Genomic DNA, 19679 nt, shown 5'->3' with positions numbered 1-19679 from the left:
AGATCAGCAGGAAAGTTGGGCAGAATGGGGCAAATGGAATTTAACGCAATCTGGAAGGGCAAGCAGGAGTATGACATGCACAGTAGTAGATGGATCCAAGGGAGTATTTATGAACACGGGGACCTTTGAGTACAAGTCCATAAATCCCTGAAAGTGGCTGCCAAGGTGAAGAGAGTGGTGAAGAGACTGAATAAAAGACCCGTGAAGTTTCTTGTTGGCATGTTGGTTGCAGAAGTCACACATGAACTGGGTTTTTGACTATGTCTAATTCGGTGTGATTCCCAAAGTCAGAAGGCTGCTGTTGTGAAAAGTCATGGATTGTTTTCTGCACTCATTTATTCTTCCTTTTGAGATTTAGCTACTTGTTGAGATTATCTCATGCTCTCAATTCTTGGCCAGTAACAATGGACTTGCTCCAATGATACTGTTGCAGTGAAGGAAGGTTCTAAGTCTTGGTGGTACAGGCCCGTATGTACAAACGAGCTCCCATTCAAATTCAAAGGTCTGATGTATGTACATATGTTCAGTCCTATGAGGAGCAGAACTAGTTTTCCCTCTCTCTCCACTTCTAGTAATTAGCTTTTTCTAATCAGTCTTGTGTGCTTTAGATGCCATTCATTACAATACTGTGGAGGTATGGTGACCACAATGACTGATTTTTTTTTTGTGTACTTACTGACTTATGGACGACATCAACTTATGGACAACAAAAACAGAACCTGTTCATTTCCCAAGGACAGCCTGTACCCATATTGGAAATTATTTTTCTGTTGTATATCAATATGGCCTAAGGCACCTCTTTTTTTTACAGCAGGCAATCCGAAAGCGAAGGGGAGAAAGTTCCTTTGACATTAACAACATTGTGATCCCAATGTCTGTTGCTGCAACAACTCGGGTGGAGAAGCTTCAGTATAAGGAGATCCTAACACCAAGGTATGTGTTCAGCATTTGCTTAAAGTGCTCATACTATGATGTGGGTTAGATGAAGGGGGATTGTGAGATGCAAAAAACACTAGGATGTGTATGGTGTATGTGAGCAGTTGCAGAGCATGGTGTTAACGAGGATAAGGCACTAATGAGTTTAGAGTTTTAAAGTCATGCAGCCAAGAAACAGGTCCTTCGGCCCATCACCTACTCACCTGTACATCCCATTTACCATCTTATGGTCCGTAGCCTCTATTCCTTGGTGATTTCAAGTGTTCACCTAGATGCTTGATCTGCCTCCATCACCTTCCCAAGCAGTGTGTTATAAACTGCAACTGCCTTCGGGGTAAGGGGAAAAGAAGCTTTTCCTTAGATCCCCTGACACTTTTACTCCTTACTTTAAACCTATGCCCTTGTTTAGGTGGGTAAAAATTTCTCGCTAGGCACCCTCTCTAGACTCCTCATAATTAAGAATATCTCTATCAGGTCCCTTCTCGGCCGCCTCCACTACAAGCAAACACAGCCTGTGTGTTCTCTCATCATAACAGAAAATGCTCCATCCCAGGCAAGATCTGTTAAATCTCCTCTGCACCCTCTCCAGTACAATCAAATCCTTCCTATTGTGCAGTGACCAGACTGCATGCAGTCATCCAGCTGTGGCCTAACTGAAGTTATATGAAGTTGTCCCATGACATCTATTCTCTTGTACTTGAAGCCCCTTAGTAGGAAGGATATTCATGTATCATTATGAACTAAATGCAATTTTAAAAGGGGTGCAGGTCAGTGTTTTATTTACACAGTCTTTAAAGGCAGCAGGATGACTTGAGACAGCAGTTTTTCAAAGAAAATCAAATGGAATGTATCTTTTTTAATGGAATAGAGTACAAATTTATAGTTAGGCCCCAGTGGTAGAATTGTACCCAATTCTGGGAAAGATGTGAAGGTTTCGGGTGCAGAAGTGATTCACTGAAATGGTGCCAGTTATTATTTTTTTTGTTTCGAGATTGATAAGCATCGTTTTTCTCTGTTGACACAAAGGGTAGCGGGAGATTTGATGTGTTCACAACTGAGGGATTTTACAGGAACATGAGGGAAAGGGCAAAATAACTGGGCAAATTTGATAATATCAAATAACATGGCTTCCTGTTCAATAACACCTTGTAATTCTAAAACTGTTCAATCTTGTTCCACAAGGTTATTGGTGATCTTAATTGTGATATGGATATTTTTTTTCTTTGGATTTGTGACATTTTAGACAGTTTTGATCCTTTACAGGCTATTTTGTAATTGAAGATAATGTTTTAAAAAGAATGGTTCTATGTATTTTGTAGCTCTGACCAATAGGTGTGAAAGGGAAGGTTTGATGAATGATGTGCCTGCAATGATGGAAGTATTGGAGGTGGAGATGGGGTTAAGATATGCTGGCATGGTTTACAGTGCTGCTGTGTTGCTATGCTTGTGTTATTAATGAACTATGAGGACTGTTTTGCATAAGTATACTTGGAGGTAATTGTCAAATGGCCAGTATAGCTGGTTCAAAGTGGCAGAGGTAGTCATTTTCTGCAGCCCTTGCTGCTGTTATGCTATTGGCTGAGAGCTGCAGTACAATCCATTCATTTCTTGATGGGAAGTAGAAGTAAGAGTACCTGAATTCTTTCCATTGTAATCATTTTCTTTTCATCTTCCAGCTGGCGTGTGATGGATTTAAAAGCTGATTTAACAAATAACAGGTTCAGTGAAGAGGAGCACGAAGAGGTAATGCTACATAGCTAATTTACAGAAATAAATTTGTAAAGTTTAGTAGGTTGAATATCAATTTGAATAATATAGAAATATTGCTTCTGTTTTAGATGGAGGATCTTTCTGATGCAGCGTTTAGTTCTCGACACACAAAATATGAGGAGTTTGAGCGTTCCCGGTGGACAACGTGGTTAGCCTCCCCTGTCAGTGCCCAGAGGCGTGGAAGCAGGTATTGATCAGGATCAACCAAAGCTGCAGCTTCATGTTTTGCTTATTATTACGGTGAAGAGGGAAAGCCTTTGTTCCCTGGGCATAGAATTTTGTACCCATCGGCTGACTGCTGTAACTTGCTCCTGGGTAGCCATCTGTAGACGAGCAAACTATATTTACATGACATGTAGCCTCTCATTCCTTACAGACTTCTCATGTAGGAGCCTGATTTCTACTTGGCTCCTGACTGAAATTGGCATGGTGCTTTGACAAAGATTTTAGGTGTAGCGCATCCTCACTGTTGTGCTTGGCAAACATAACTTGGATAGGATGTGGTTATTAAAGTTATGAAAGTTGTATTAGATTTATGGTCCAAGTAGTGCTTGTAAGAACATGAGTAGTCACTTCAGATATCACAATATGTAGCACAGATGTGGGCTATTTGACACAACAGGTCCATACCGATGATGTTGCACAACAGCAGTGGCCTCTCGCCCATCATAATGATCATTTCGTATCTCCAGTTCTTTAGTCCCTCCATGCATCTACGCCTACTGCTTTGGTTACCTATTCCACATTCTACCACTCCTGGGGAAGGCAGTTTCTTTTGAATTCCTTTCAACTGTTAATGACAACTGTGTAATTATAATCTATAGTTCAAGTTGTGCCCTAGAATCATTTTTGCTGTTCAATCTATTAAATACTTCCACAGAATTAAAGGTGGTCATCAGATCAGTACCATACCTTGTCTGTAATCCATTCTTTCCAGTTCGAGTAAATAGTTTTTTGTATCTCCTTATTATCTAAATGAAGAAAGACTGCGAATGAGTGAAGTATAAAGTAAAAAGAAATTAGACAAGAATAGCAAGTAGTTAAGAGAGCAAATGGCATACTGAACCTTGTTGGAATTAAGAAATAAAGAACTTTGAGGGCAAAAAGAGGGCACAAGGTATCCTTGACAGATAAGTTAAAGGAGAATCCTGAGATTGTATAAGTATATTAAGAGCAAAAGGGTAGCTGGAGCCACAGAGATGGTTCCAGTTACCCTTTTGTCTTCAGGCTTTTGATCCTGAGACAGGGTCTTAAATGAATACTTCTCATCTGTATTTACTGTGGAAAAGGTCATGAAAGCTCGGGAGTTCAGGGAAGAGAACAGTGATATCCTGAAGCATATCAACATTACAAAAGAGGGGGTGTTGGTGGGCTTGAAGAGGTGTATAAATCCCTGAGACCTGACTGTTTATCCTAGGGCGTTGTGAGAAGCAAGGGAAGAAACTGCTAGGGCCCTGGCAGAGATGTTTGTACCATCCTTAGCTATGGACAAGGTGCTGGAAGACTGGAGGGTGGTTAATGTACCTTTATTGAAGAAAAGGCTGCAAGGACAAGGCAGGGAACTGCAGGCCAGTGAGCCTAACATCAGTGGCGGGAAGATTATTGGAGGGGATTCTGAGAAACAGGATCTATCTGCATTTGGAATGTCAAAGGCTGATTAGGGATAGCATAACTTTGTGCATGGAAAATTGTGTCTTGAATTTGATCGAGCTTTTTAAAGAGGTGTTCAAGAGTATTGACTATGGCAGGGTGATAAATATTGTCTACATGGACTTCACCAAGGCCTTTGACAAGGTCCCACGTGGTAAGCTGGTCTGGAAGGTTAGAAGTTGTCTAAAGTTACAACAGGATTGAGCTCAACTGGGAAAGTGGGCAAAGGAATGGCAGGGTGGAACTTGGTCAAGTGCAAAAGTAATATATTTTGGGAAGTTAAACCAGGGCAGGGTATATGCAGTGAATGGCAGTGCCCTGGGGGTGTTGTAGACCAGAGAGACCAAGGGGTATAAGTGCATAGTTCTCTGAAAGTAACTACACAGGTAGATGTTATGGTGAAGAAGGCATTTGGCACACTTTCCTTCATCAGACAGGATATTGAGTACAAGAGTTGGGACGTCATGTAACAGCTGTTAGTAATAATAAAACAATATCAATACTGAGACTGCACTAGTGCAGTTGTGATACCGTACTATAGGAAGGATGTGATTAAGCTGGAGAGATTCCAGAATAGATTCACAATGTTGCTGGGACTGGAGGGCTTGAGTTATAAGGAGGGACTGGATAGGCTGGAACTGTTTTCCCTGAAGTGAATGAGGCTGAAGGTGACCTCAGGGTATAGATAATGTGGATGGTCAGTCTTTTTTTCCCAGTGGAGGGGAGTCTAAAACTAAGGGGTATAGGTTTAAGGTGAGAGGGGAAAACATTAAGACCTGAGAGGCAGGTTTGTCACACACAGGGTGGTGGGTATATGGAACAGGCTGTCAGAGGAAGTGGTAGAGGCAGGTGCAGTTACAATGCCGAAAAGACATTTGGACAGGTACAAAGATTGGAAAGGCTTAGAGAGACCAAACGCAAGCAAATGCGACCAGCTCAGGAAAGCAACTTGGTTGGCGTGGACAAGTTGGGCTGAAGGGCCTGTTTCCATGAATTTTAACTCTATGACTCTAAGAGGTCTTGGATAGATAGGTTGGAGTGGCATGAAGCTCAGGGTTGTCCCTACAGACTGAAGACAGGTGTTGAGGAAAAACAGTCACCCTGTCTCCGTGCAGTGTAGAGGAGCCCACACTGGGATCTTTCAATCTAGAGTACTTCATTGAAGGAACTGCAAATGAATCATTGCTTCACCTAAGGGGCAGACATGGATAATAGAACATCTGCCTTGTAGCGCCAGAGACCCGGGTTCAATCCTGACTCAGCTGTTCAGTGTCCAGAGTTTGCATATTCTTACTGTGACCGCATGGGTTTCCTCTGTGTCCTCTGGTTTCCTCCAGTGTCTCAAAAGACATGGGGGCTGGTATGTTAATCGCCCACTAAATTGCCCCTAGTGTGTAGGTGAGTAGTAGAATTTTGGGGAAGTTGATGAGAATGTGGAGAGAGAAAATGCAACTTATTTAAGATTTGTGTAAATAGATGGTGGTTTTGGATGAAATTGTAGGTGGGTGACAGTTTGCAGACAGTATAAAAGTTGGTGGAGCTGTGGATAGTGAGGAAACTTGTGAAAGGATACAGGAAATAGATTGGTTGGAAGTTTGGGCAGATGGAGTTTAATCTGGACAAGTATGAGGTGTTGAAGAGCACCTATTGCGTGAAGTTCTGTTCACACGATTGGAAGGATGGTGGAGGCTTTGGAGAGGATGCAGAAGAGGTTCACCAGGATGTTGCCTGGATTGAAGTGTATTAGCTATAAGGGGAAAAGACGGACCAACTTAGACTGTTTTCTCTGGAGTGTTGGAGGTTGAGGGGCAACCTGACAGAAGTATATAAAATTAGAGAGGCATTGACATAGTAGATAGGCAGGGTCTTTTCCCAGTGTGGAAATGTCAAATACAGAAAGCATTAGTTTAAGGTGAGGGGGGAAAGTTTAAAGGGGATTTACAAGGCAAGTTTTTTTTACCTGGGGAATGGTAGGTTCTCGGAACTGCCAGGGGAGGTGGTGGAAGCGGATACACTAGCAACATTTAGAAGATATTTAGACAGACACAGGAACAGGCAGGGAACAGGGATACAAACCATGTTCAAGCAGATGTGACTAGTTTAAATCAGCGCAGACATCGTGGGCCAAAGGGCCTGTTTTTGTGCTGTAACTCTCCATGCTATTTGGATACCCGGATGAAAGGAGTAGTTAAATGATAGGTGTTGCATCTTGTGCCTTTGAAAGCACCATTTGTGGGGTCAGAAGAGCAGGACCAGAGAGCTGCAAAGGGAAGCGTCCCTTTGTCGTGCTGAAAGGGAAGGGAATGTGTCTGGTGGTGGAATCTTGGAGCTGATGAAATTCAGATGGATAACCTAGTGAATGCGGAGGCTGGTGGGGTGGATGGTCAAATAATCATAGCCAGATTTCCACTCAATTTTGCAAAATAATAACAAACACATGACAATTTCTTTTATTGCTGTTACTTGTACCAGGTTTCAATATCTTTCCCCTTTACCAATGCAGTTGATCTTGATTTATTTGTGCAAACTGTTAAAATGTCCTGGACAGCCCTTTTTTCTTTCTTTCCCTTTTTGCACTGGTTATAATTTTAACCCTTTGCTGTATTTAATTGTGTGTAGATCTCTACCATCATAGTCACAAAGTATAGAAACAGGCCCTTTGACCAGTTATGCCCTGGAATATTGTGTGCAGGTCTGGTCTGTATTCTCTGGAGTTAGCAGAATGAGAAAGTGATCTCAGTGAAATGTATGAATGTCTTCCTGGGCTTGATGAGATAGAAACGTGGCTCGTGTTTCCCCTGGCTGGGGTGTTTGAAACTTAGGGGTATGGGTGTTCACAGTCTCAAGATATGAGGTCAGCCATATTTCCTCACATGGAGAGAAATTTCTTCACCTGAAATGTGGTGAATTTATGGAATTCTCCACCCAGATGCTCAATGGAGACTCAGTTGCTGACTGTATTGAAGACAAAGATTGATAGGTTTCTGGATGCTAAGGGAATCAAGAAGTGGGGTTAGTACTGGAAAGTGATGCTGAGGTGAAAGATCAGTCATGATCTCACTAAATGATCAAATGGTCTATTATTCTGTTTCCCACAATAAAAACTCTGGGGACTCAGCTGACGAACCCGACTCCTTAAAAGAAGCAGATGCCACAGTTTAATAGTGGTGTATAGTAACCAGCAGGAGAGATGTGAGGAATAAGGATGCCAAGCACGAAGCTCTGCTCTCTTTGGCATTTCTCTCTCTTGTGCTACTCCAGCAGTGTTAAGCAGGCTGCCCCTGAAGGCCCAGGTCAGATACAAATCTCTCCATTGCTTGCTCCCATGTGCCCACTCAATGTCCACATGTCTTGGCATCCAGGGAGTCATTTTTTCAGTAGTTTCGCATGTTCTTCTGTGGTCAGCATCTGAATCGTTTCTTCAAAGTCACCATGCTTATCAAAGATGGTGATGTGGTCGTTGTTCAAGGATCTCTTGCAGGATGTTAGGGATAAATTTGTCCCGGTGAGGCAGAGAAGGAATGGCAGGGTGAAGCAACCATGGGTGACAAGAGAGGTGGAACAACTAGTTAGGAAGAAGAAGGCAGCATACATAAGGTTTAGGAAGCAAGGATCAGACAGGGCTCGTGAGGAATATAGGGTAGCAAGGAAGGAACTTAAGAAGGGATTGAGAGCGAGAAGGGGACATGAAGAGGCCTTGGCGAGTAGGGTTAAGGAAAATCCTAAGGCTTTCTTCACTTATGTGAAGAGCAGAAGGATGACGAGAGTGAAAGTCGGACCGATCAGAGACAAAGGTGGGAAGATGTGCCCGGAAGCTGTGGAAGTGGGTGAGGTCCTCAATAAATACTTCTCTTCAGTATTCACCAAGGAGAGGGGCCTTGATGACGCTGAGGACAGTGTTGGTAAGGTTAGTGTTCTGGAGCATGTAGGTATCAAGAGGGAAGATGTGTTGGAGCTGTTAGAAAATATTAGGACGCATGAGTCCCTGGGGCCTGACAGAATATTCCCCACGCTGCTCCACGAGGCGAGGGAGGAGATTGTTGAAGCGTTGGCTAGGATCTTTGAGTCCTCGTTGTCCACGGGAATGGTACCGGAGGATTGGAGGGAGGCAAATGTTGTCCCCTTATTCAAAAAAGATATTAGGGATAGTCCAGGGAATTACAGACCAGTGAGCCTTACGTCTGTGGTGGGCAAGCTGTTGGAAAGGATTCTAGGATACAGGATCTATGAGCATTTAGAGAATCATGGACTGATTAGGGACAACCAGCATGGTTTTGTGAAGGGAAGATTTTGCCTCACAAGCCTGATGGGGTCCTTTGAGGAGGTGACCAGGCAGATTGATGACGGTAGTGCAGTAGATGTCGTCTACATAGATTTTAATAAGGCGTTTGACAAGGTTCCACATGGTAGGCTTCTTCAGAAGGTCAGAGGGCATGGGATCCAGGGAGGCTTGGCTGTGTGGATTCAAAATTGGCTTGCCTGTAGAAAGCAGAGGGTTGAGGTGGAGGGAGTGTATTCAGATTGGAGGGCTATGACTAGTGGTGTCCCACAAGGATCGGTTCTGGGACCTCTACTTTTTGTGATTTTTATTAGTGACTTGGATGAGGGGGTAGGAGGGTGGGTTGGCAAGTTTGCAGACGACACAAAGGTCGGTGGTGTTGTGGGTAGTGTGGAGGACTGTCGAAGATTGCAGAGAGACATTGATAGGATGCAGAGCTGGGCCGAGAAGTGGCAGATGGAGTTCAATCCGGAGAAGTGTGAGGTGGTACACTATGGAAGGACAAACTCCAAGGCAGAGTACAAAGTTGATGGCAGGATTCTGGGTAGTGTGGAGGAGCAGAGGGATCTGGGGGTCCATATCCACAGATCCCTGAAAGTTGCCTCACAGGTGGATAGGGTAGTTAAGAAAGCTTATGGGATGTTAGCTTTCATAAGTCGTGGGATGATGCAGCTCTACAAAACTCCGGTTAGACCACACTTAAGAGTGCTGTGTCCAATTCTGGTCGCCTCATTATAGGAAGGACGTGGAAGCTTTGGAAAGGGTGCAGAGGAGATTTACCAGGATGCTGCCTGGTTTAGAGAGTATGGATTATGAGAAGAGACTAAGGGAGCTAGGGCTTTACTCTTTGGAGAGGAGGAGGATGAGAGGAGACATCATAGAGGTATACAAAATATTAAGAGGAATAGATAGAGCAGACAGCCAGCACCTCTTTCCCAGGGCACCAATGCTCAATACAAGAGGACATGGCTTTAAGGTAATGGGTGGGAAGTTCAAGGGAGATATCAGAGGGAGGTTTTTTACCCAGAGAGTGGTTGGGGTATGGAATGTGCTGCCTGGGGCGGTGGTGGAGGCAGGTACATTGTCAAGTTCAAGAGATTGTTAGATAAGCATATGGAGGAATTTAAAATAGGGGACTATGTGGGAGGAAGGGGTTAGATAGTCTTAGGTGTGGTTTTAAGGTCAGCACAACATTGTGGGCCGAAGGGCCTGTATTGTGCTGTACTTTCTATGAATTATGAAGACTGTACTTCATGGTTTGCTCTTCTCTCGTATTATGATCCCTGTTGGCTGAGTGTGTGCAACGTTAGATTGCTGACTAATTCAGGCTTATTATTTATCATACCTGAGAGAGGCCTGTTCTCTAGTTAAAGAAAGCATTGCTCCAGGAAGTTGTTCTGAATGTACCAGAAATGTATTGAACTTGGGCTATACTGCAATCCCCAGACTCAGTAATGACTACTGTTCTAGCTTTGTTTCTCTGATCCCGTTTGCACCTCCTTGCTACTTTCCCTGATACCTGGATTTTGTTAAACAACTCTCAAATCTCTCATCCTGTGCTATGCAATCCCTTACCTATTCTCTTTCACATGGCCATCTCCACCCCAATTCTCGTACCACCCACCTACACAGGTAGCGTTTCACCTTCCAATCAGCATGGGGGAGGAAACTGAAACACCAATAGGAAACCCACATGGTGGTGGGAGAACATGCAGACTCCACAGGGACAGTAGCAGAGGTCAGGATTGCACTTTGATCACTGGAACTGAGAGGCAGTGGCACTAACTGCTGCAACACTAACACTGTGCCTCCCAAGAGTCTTGGATCATATTTCATTCCTTAGTTCTAACTGTCATGTCTACTCACCCTTGCACATCTCCCTGGTTCTAATGCTGGAACGTTGTCCTTGTCCACATTACTGCCACTTTATATTTAAATTTCTTTTCCTCCTATGATTCTTTTAACATAAAATTTTTATCACCAAGTCATACCCAGGTCTCAGTGATGGCAACTGTGCCATACCTTATATTTTTTAAAAAAACACAAATTTGCACATCTAATTATGCCACATGCATTGAGCTTTCGGTTGGTCCTGTACCTTAACTTTTTTAGCATTGAAATTATTTTGTTTCCTTGTGTTTCTGAGCCTCAGGTTTTGATTTTTTTTTGGATTTTGCTCCCATTCCTCAAATGAGTGAGTTGGAGATTTGTATTTTGTGTCCAGAAACGTGAGTTATTTTTTTCAATCTGCAGATCTTACAAATCAACGGATGAACATTCGACCCCTCAGCCTGTTTCTCCTGATGTCAATTATCACAGTCTGGGAGATTTAACCCTTTCAGGCTCACCTTCCAGCCCTTCTGCACCACCAGTCAATCCAGACACGAATTATTCCCCCCTTTCTCAAGAACATGTTGCACGGATTTCCAGTGAGGATACACGCTGTTCCACCCCAGATATTGGCCATGAAGAACAGGTGAGATTGACCGGTCAAATCAAGTAAAATGGTTTGCTTAAAAATCTAACTGAACCACTGTCTAACAACAAGTTGTTAAAGCAACAATGGGGACGCCACATTTGTGTGGCAAATTCTTAAGGTCTCAGCAGTTGCCAGATTTAGCTAAAGCGAGAATTGAGAACAATTGGTTGAAGAATTTCTGTGCTGCTTGGAGAGCAGAGTGAATGACTCGCACAGAAGTGTCCTGTGCTGCTTCTAATTGCACCATTGGACCTGAGACAACAGGCGTCCCATCTGAAAGGTGGTGGCATTGACTGTGCTGCAGTCCTTTGTTAATGCAATGCACCTACTAATTTGCTGGGTTAGCTTGAATAAAAGCAAATTCAAATATTAGTGCCCAAACTGTCACATTGTGGCATATTTTTGGTTCATTGATTCCATGTACTACATCGCTCTGCTCTACCAAACCAACAATTGCCTGAGGAATAGCACCATACAGGGATCAGGTATTCGTGTACTATACCTGTGTCAGGAACTGCTGATGAAGTGTATCCCAGGCTGCTGTGGAAGGAGATTGGTGGAATGCTGTCAGAGATTTCTGTATCTTTGCTAGCCACAGGTGAATGACTGGAGGACAGCAGATGTGGTGCAAGGTGGCAGGGATATGCCAGGTAATTACAGGCCAGTGTATCTGATGTCAGTGGTAGGGAAATGTACTGAAAATTTTCTGGGGGTCAGGAGTGATCTACACTTGGAAAGTCAGTGACTGTATTTTTTCCCAGAGGTAACAAAGATGAAATCCAGTTGATTTAGTTTACATGGACTTCAGTAAGATGTTTTGCAAGGTTCAAATGAGAGAGAAGTCAAAAATGCTGCCGGCTGTGTTGACAAATTGGATCCAAAATTAGCATGGTGATGGGAGGCAGAAGATCATGGTGGAGGGCTATTCTTGTGTTTGTAAGTCCTGACCCATGGTGTACTGCAGGGATCAATAATGAAATGCTTGCTGTTTGCTATATGCACCAACAATTTTGATATGAATGTAGGATCAATGATTTGTAAGCTGCCAATGACCCGAAAATTGGAGGTGTTGTTCGTGAGGACAGTAGTCGTAGGCTACAGGGTAATCTTGATGGAAGGTAACGCTGATAAGTGTGAGGTGATGCATTTTGGGAGGACTAATAAGGGGAGGACATCAACAGTGCATAATATGAATGTTAACATTGCATTTGCTTGCTTTACAACTGACTCAACCTGCAAGTCAACCTGAAGGGAATCCTGAATTGGGATTCCCAAGTCCCTTTGCACCTCTGATTTTGGAATTCTCTTTCCATTTAGAAAATAGTCTACACCTTTATTCTTCCTACCAAGGTGCATAACCCCACACTTCCCTATGCTGCATTCCATGTGCCACTTTGCCCACTCTCCCAACCTGTCCAAGTTCTTCTTCAGACTCCTTGCCTCTGGGACACTACCTGTTCATACACCTATCTTGGTATTGTCTGCAAACTTGGCCACAACACCATCTGCTCCTTCATCCAGATCATTAATGTATAAAGTGAAAAGTCAAGGTCCCAACACTGACTGCTGTGGAACTCCACTATTCAGTGGCAGCCATCCTGAAAAGGACCCTTTTATCCCCACTCCCTGACTTGTGCCAGTCAGCCAATCTTCTATGGGCTCTTATCTCGTTTAGCAGCCTTGTGTCCGGCACCTTGTCAAAGGCCTTCTGAAAATCCAAGTAAATAACGTCCACTGACTCTCCTTTGTCTAACCTGCTTGGTACCTCAAAGAATTCTAACAGATTTGTCAGACAAGATCTCCCCTTAACAAAATCTTGCTGACCTTGCCCTGTTTTATCCAAAATTTTATCCTTAATAATGGACTCTTGAATCTTACCAACCACTGAGGTCAGGCCAACTGGCCTTTAATTTCCTGTCGTTTGCCTCCCTTTTTAAACGGGGGAGTCACATCTGCAATTTTTTTTCTATCCAGGATCTTAAGTTTAGTTTTAAGCAAGAGAAAATAATCCTTTTAACAATATTAGGAACTCTAAAAGAAGCCTTCAAACCTGATAATTTGGATAAGTAAATCTGGAAAGCAGGTTAAAAATTAAGGACATACATTTAAGATCACCAAAGAAAAGTGATATTAGAATTTGTTTCTACCGTTTGTACTATATAGAATGCAATGCTGAAAGCAATGCATAATTTGACTGGCAGGGGACTGGTTAAATCCTTGAAAGATTGTGCAGCAGAGAGTTAAGACATTCTTTCAGAAAACTGACATGGGTACAGTAGGCTGAGTACATGAGTTCTGTGAGGGGATTTATCTTGGACAACTCTTGTAAATGGAACAGTTGCAGTAAAGGTATCCAGCCACCTAGATTAATGTGCCATGTTGTGGCAGTGCATGTCGTGATATTTTGATAATGGTGTGTTTTTTTTTCCCCATCATTAAACTAGCCAAAGCAAAATGGTATATTCAGGAAGGATCCCTGAGTCCATCCCGTCTGTTGGTATGGTGACCCTTGCCTCTCTACATACTCTGTACATACTGCTTCAGAAAACCATTTTGGATGCATGTTATGAATTCCTCCCCATCTAAACCCCTTGCACTAAGGCAATCCCAGTCAATATTGAGAAAGTTTAAAATCCCCTACTACTGCAACCCTTCTACATCTTCCTGCATTCTCCTACTATCTGTTCTTATTCCTGCTGACTGTCGGGAGTCCGGGAGTATAACCCCATCGGAGTGGCTGCCTCTTTCTTAATCCCAAATTCTACCCATGTAGCCTCTAGGATATTCTCCTTGAGTATTGTCATGATGGTCTCCCTGATCAACAGTAAAACATCCCCCTCCCCTGTTGTACCCCTCTCTGACATTCATGAAATATCTACATCCCGGGACATCAAACTGCCAGTCCTGCCCTTCCCTCAACCACGTTTCCATAATTGCCACAATATCATAATCCCATGTGTTGTTGATCTACGTTCTCAGCTCATCTGTCTTACCTGTGAGACTCCTTGCATTAAAGTAAATGCAGTTAAGCTATCAGTCCTCTCATGCTTCCCTCGATCTCTGCCCACTCTTCCCATAGGACTTCTGTTTTCTACATATGAGTGGCTTCTGAGCCACTATCTTTTGAGTTCCGTCTCCATACTTTTGTGCCACTTATCCAACTTGTGGTCTTCACATTTTACAATCCAAACTGAATTATGGCAGTCCAGATTTGTTTCATGATCTAATATCGCAGCTTTAGCGCAATAAAAATCAGGCCCATGTGCACAGAAACACTTACGTGGGTGCTTAAAGTGGAATGTTTTGTGCCAGTGTACTACTGGGCAGAGGTGAAACGAAGTGTTCAGCCACTGTACTCTGATAAGAGCAAAGAATATACAGTGATGTGTTCTTTGTAGTGTCTCAGTAAAATGAACTTTTACAATTCAGAACTTTGTTGTATAATAGTTGAGTGCTTTTTAATTTAATCAGTAATAACTGTCCCTGCCTCTTTTGTAGACTATTCAGCCCTGGGAGAAGCGAACATTCCCACTGGCGTATGACCCAGGGACAGAACGTGAGAGTCGAGCTGCAACTGGCCACAGGCAAACCAGAAACAGTCGGCGATCATCTGGAGGCAGTAACAGAGGAAGCAGGGAGTTAGAGAGTGGTGGACTAGCCACAGTTCAGCGCGATGACAAGCAGAGACATTCTGTATCTCTGCGGCTCTCACACAGATAAAAAAAAAATTAGTGGCAGATACACTTTTCTTGACGTTTGATATTCAAACATCACCCAAACAAAATTCACAGTTTTAGTGAATTTAGAGTCCATTTTAGACAACTTCCTTCTTAAATTTTCTGTCACCAGCCTAAGTTATTCCAACAGAGGTTAGTTTGAGTTAAATTCTAGGGTAAAAGCTGGATTGATTGGTTCTTTGGCTGTTGGGCCATATTAATAAACCAAAACAAAGTCTAAAAAATCCACGTAGTTGCAGATTGTTGATCCTTCAAATCAACAATGGAATATACATTCAGCAATGTTCAAAAGCAGTCCAGTTTCATAACCACTTTTATTACTGTTTTGCTGTCTTGTTGGAGGCCAAGATGAGTAAATGTCTCACTTTTATGAAAACCACATTGTTTCCTATTTTGAGCTTTGAAGTGTACATCAACTCAGTGCACCTGGGCCAGCAGCTTCACCCACAGGTTCACTTGAATCAAACCCCATAATGGTTGGGTTTTAATTTGTTCTAGGCTAGGTGAGTTGGGATATATTACAGTCATGGGCACTGATTCAGCTGACTGGGTTCAAGAGAGAGTTGACTGCTGCATAGTTGTGGATATTTTGGAGAGTTGGGTATATCTGCACTCTGGCTGCTCCTTTGTGTTCCTGAATCTTGTTTTCAAACTGCTATTGAGTGTCAGCTGGAGGCCAATGTTTGAGGGCTTGTCATTTGGAAAGAGGATCTTGGGACATAGTCAAATTCCAATGAGTGATTGTATTGGGTCAGCAAACAATGTACAGATAACATGTTGTTTGTATCGTCTCAGTAAAATGAGCTTCCTCTTTGAACAATTCAGAACCTTGAGGTTGCTTATGTCCCTTAATGTCAAAGCAGGTGACAGTCCCTTTCAGGAACCATGAAAGCAGTAATAGAGATGGATGTTGTGTTTCCAGATGGATTGCCACAGAGTATAAACAAGAAGGAAAATCTTTGGGAGCACATTGCATTATCTTAATCTGCATTATTTGTGAAAAGTTGTCCTGGTGATGGATTCTTTGAAGTAAAGGTTTAATGTTCTCATTGTATAGCCACATTATCCATGAATCCCCAGGCAGCTATCTCACCACTTACCAGGATCTGGAGTTACAGAGAGGTCTTACAGTACAAGGACACAAGCTCCAGCAGTTCCCAGTTAAAAAAAAATCCATTAAAAAAAAATTGAATGCACATGTAAAACTTGGGCCAATTTGAGAGGGAATCCAATGGTTCTCAAAGCCATGATGCTTCCCTGGAGTAAGGCTGTAATGTAAACATGGGAAAGTTAGGCCTGACAGCACCTGGAAAAAGCAGATTATTTGGATGCATTTCCATCATGTCCAACCAAACCCATCTCTACTCCCCACCCCCACCCCCCCTTCACATCTTTATTATGGAGTATCTTACTTCAACCTTCTGCATCTCTGTGGAGAACATGAACACTGTTGGTGAGTTGATCTCTGGTAACACACACAGTGGAGCTGACTAATGTAAGCCATGAGCAGGAGGAACAGAGGAGGTTGAGGCCTGCAGGATTTCACACTCAGATCCCTTTCAGAATTACCGCACCTCCTTTTGTAAAGGTTGGATCAGCTCTTCCCTAGGCGCTGTTTTACTGGAACCATTTCCATTTTCTTGCAATGGTGACACACACATATTCAAAAGGCTGCTGGTAATGTAAACCAAAGATGGGAAGGAGGAACAGATGTTTTCATACAAAATGTCCTCCACAGATGGGCATCTGCCTCCACCTGTGGTGGGACAATGGGACAGTGCTGTGATTTTTCCCTGGCATTTGATGCCACTCCTGTGGGCATAGGTTTCCCCCATCTGCTGTGTCTTAAATGCTGTGCTGCAGGCACAAGGTTCTGCTAATGGATTGGCTCGTCCTCATGCCCATCCACATCTAAATGTGGCTGAAGTCTATGCCAGGGTTTGAAATTGGCAGGAATTCTCTACTTAATAACTCACCTGTAGTACAGGTGCCCAAGCGCTCCCTTGAGGCAGAGGTAGCACTGAGGTTGTGGGTGCCCTCTGATTTGGAGAGTGAGTTGGTGTACCCTGATCCCGTGACAATTTGAGGAGGGAGAGGCTGACTGTGACTCCTGATGAGAAGCGAACAACAATCTGAAAGTAGTTTTGTCCAGCAGGTGGTTCCTATTCATCTTGGTTGTGGGATGGTGATTGAGTGGAGGGAAGGAAAGAACTCTATCGAATGGTGCTGGTGATAGACAGTAGGGCATCAATGAGCTGTTTGTGTCTTGCACCATCTGAATCAGACACAGTCTCATACTTTCTCCTTGTCAATTGCCTTTACTCATCACAGCCATTCAAATGTGTCTGACCACTTTTAAATGTGCGTTTAATCAAAGCTCTTTTGTTGAAACTGGGAAAGATTAACGCAAGGTGGAGGATTTTTGTTGGGCTAGTGAGGTTTCCAAAACTGCAGGAGTAAACATCACAGAAACCTGATAAGATCTGTGGTTTGCCAAAGAAAAGACTTTATAGAAATGGGTCTTATCAGGGCTGAGCAACAGAATTCATAAAACCCAGTTACTGTCTAGTTTTCTGGAAAGTGCTAACATTTTGGTTTTAAATAATTTTGCAAGTGGGGCTGTGGTGCATAATACGTAGGTATGTTTTTTTTAATGCATGTGATCAATTAACCGGGATTCTTTACCTCTTTGGGAGTGAGGGGTATGTAGATTTGAACAGTGACTCTAAATCAGTATTAACCTATATTTAGGTTTCAACTAATGTTCCTCTTTTCTCAGCGCTTAGCATTCTGTGAATGCGGAACATAGGAAACAGCTTGGTAAAAAGCATTGTAGATTCTGTCATTCACTCCAAACCAAATTTATCTTTTCAACTGACCAGAACTTCCCCCTGTTGAGGAACAGCACGAAAGTACAAGCCATATTCTTTTAGTGTTTGCTTCCAACCTGGAGCCTTGGAACTTGAAACAAGATTTGTAACTGAATCAGCATAATCAATCAATAAATTATCACAGTACACTTCAGACCACTTTACGTTCATGGCATGGATGAAATCTACAGCCTAGCTGTTGTCACCAATTAATTACACCTTCAAATCAGCCTGACAAGTGTTGGAGCCATCTTGGTTTACATTAGGACAGGTCTGACTCAATCCCAATGTCCTGTGTCTGCCGCACCAGCTGTTGTCACCAGCTGAACCTCACTGTTTGTCCTATCACTCCAGTGAGTTGGTTGAACAGATAGTCCACGTTTTCTTAAATGTTTGCGTTCTCTAGCTTTCTAGTATTTGAGTTTTTTTGGCAAGATCCACTGGCCACTTTCCCAGTGTTGCTTTTCAATCATGCGCTGAAGGTGCACAATCCAGGTTTCCTCAATAATCTGCTTTCAGCTGTTGAAAGAGCAGTGGATAGGTCAATAACTTTGGCAGTTTTTTTTTACATCTGTTCCTGAAATATTAAGAGTAAATGTTAGCAGAGTTGAAATAAGTTAGTTATCAAATGAAGAGGAAATGCATGATGTGAGGGTCCAGGAATGTTCATTCCCATCAGAAGTTGTTCTCAAGCTTACACAGTCATAAGCACTATTGCTGATGGATTGACTCTATTGGTAGGTCAGCCTGTCCCGGTGCAGTTTGGTTGTCCACCTGCTCTGTCCTGGCGTAAGGTGTTACAGAATCTGTTAGAGAAGCCTTGTGTTAGATTTCCATTTCAAAGATAAATGATATTTTGTGTTTGTGCTACAGATACGATGGGGCCAGTTCCACTCTCAGTCCCTGTGACCCAATCATTCTGAAAATTGTTAATTATACCTGTTTCCATGTGGTGTCAAAAGCTTTGTTAGCCTTGTGCCTGTCCTTGTGTATTTCCACCTTGGGCATTGGAAAGTGTAAAGACAAAATCAGTTTTTTTTGATCTTTTTATATTCATTAAATGAAAATTGTAGCTGACTGCTTTGATTGTAGTGTCCTTACCCTTGTAAAAAAAAGAATTCTATTTTGTACATTTTCTTTTTGAAAGCTGTGTATGAAGATATGGGCTGTCATTGTCCTCATTGTATAGAATGTTTTTCTTCATTCAGGAAAGCAGTACTTTATGATTTAACCAACCCAAATGTTAAGCACAACTCGTGCTTATAAAAATAAAATTTTAAAAATAGCTCAAAGACTTTCTAGATTTGCTGTTGTGTTCATTGCATGTTGATCGATGCTGTGTGACTTCTGCAGCTACTCGGGCTTCAGTGAGCTTTTATATAATTTATAAATTATATAATTTATTTAATTCTTCCTGATCAAAAAAAAAACAATAACCAACTAATCTATCCTTTGATAAGTTATTGAGAAAGGGATGTTGGCCCAGGTACCAGAATTCCGAAATGCTCCCATATCCAAGGCTTGCAGGAGACACGAAACTGCACGTGCTGGAACCCAGAGCCAGAAGCAAACTGCTGGAGGAACTCAGCAGGTCAGGCAGCACCCGTGGAGGCAGAGGGGTGGTTGACGTTTCAGGTTGGGGGTGGGGGGGGGGGCAGGAAGAGATGGCCAATATGTAGACATGAGAGAGAGTGGTGATACGGAAGTTGGTAGATGATGGGCAGACGGAGCCAGGAGGGGGATGGTGGAGGTGGTGACTGGTGGGCAATAGAAACAACATGAAAAAACTGCCAGAATTCAAGATCCCAGGAAAAAGGTGGCATCCCACCACCAGTCACACCTTCCACCACCCCTCCCCCTTTCTTTCTACAGGACCACTCTCGCTGTGACTTCTGCAACCACAGGAGGTGTAACACTTGTCCCCACACCACCTCCCTCCCCACCATCCAGGGAACTAA

The 19679-nt window shown here is 42.9% G+C and overlaps 1 protein-coding gene across 4 annotated transcripts in view; it reads left to right on the top strand.

Moving 5' to 3' along the window:
* LOC127582868 (KAT8 regulatory NSL complex subunit 1-like) overlaps window positions 1-19007 on the top strand; it is a 148827-nt gene extending 129820 nt beyond the window's left edge. For all 4 annotated transcript variants that reach the window (XM_052038479.1, XM_052038476.1, XM_052038477.1 and 1 more), the window contains 5 exons: window positions 812-933; window positions 2613-2679; window positions 2775-2893; window positions 10889-11111; window positions 14613-19007. In XM_052038479.1, coding sequence (XP_051894439.1) covers window positions 812-933; window positions 2613-2679; window positions 2775-2893; window positions 10889-11111; window positions 14613-14834 — 753 coding nt within the window. In that variant the 3' untranslated portion in view covers window positions 14835-19007. The remainder of the gene's footprint in view (window positions 1-811; window positions 934-2612; window positions 2680-2774; window positions 2894-10888; window positions 11112-14612) is intronic.
* The last annotated feature ends 672 nt before the right edge of the window (window positions 19008-19679 follow it).

The sequence above is a fragment of the Pristis pectinata genome, chromosome 25 (genome assembly GCF_009764475.1).
Source record: "Pristis pectinata isolate sPriPec2 chromosome 25, sPriPec2.1.pri, whole genome shotgun sequence".
Classification (NCBI taxonomy): domain Eukaryota; kingdom Metazoa; phylum Chordata; class Chondrichthyes; order Rhinopristiformes; family Pristidae; genus Pristis; species Pristis pectinata.
Note: the sequence above shows the minus strand (reverse complement) of the source record. Positions and strands in the feature narration are given on the sequence as shown.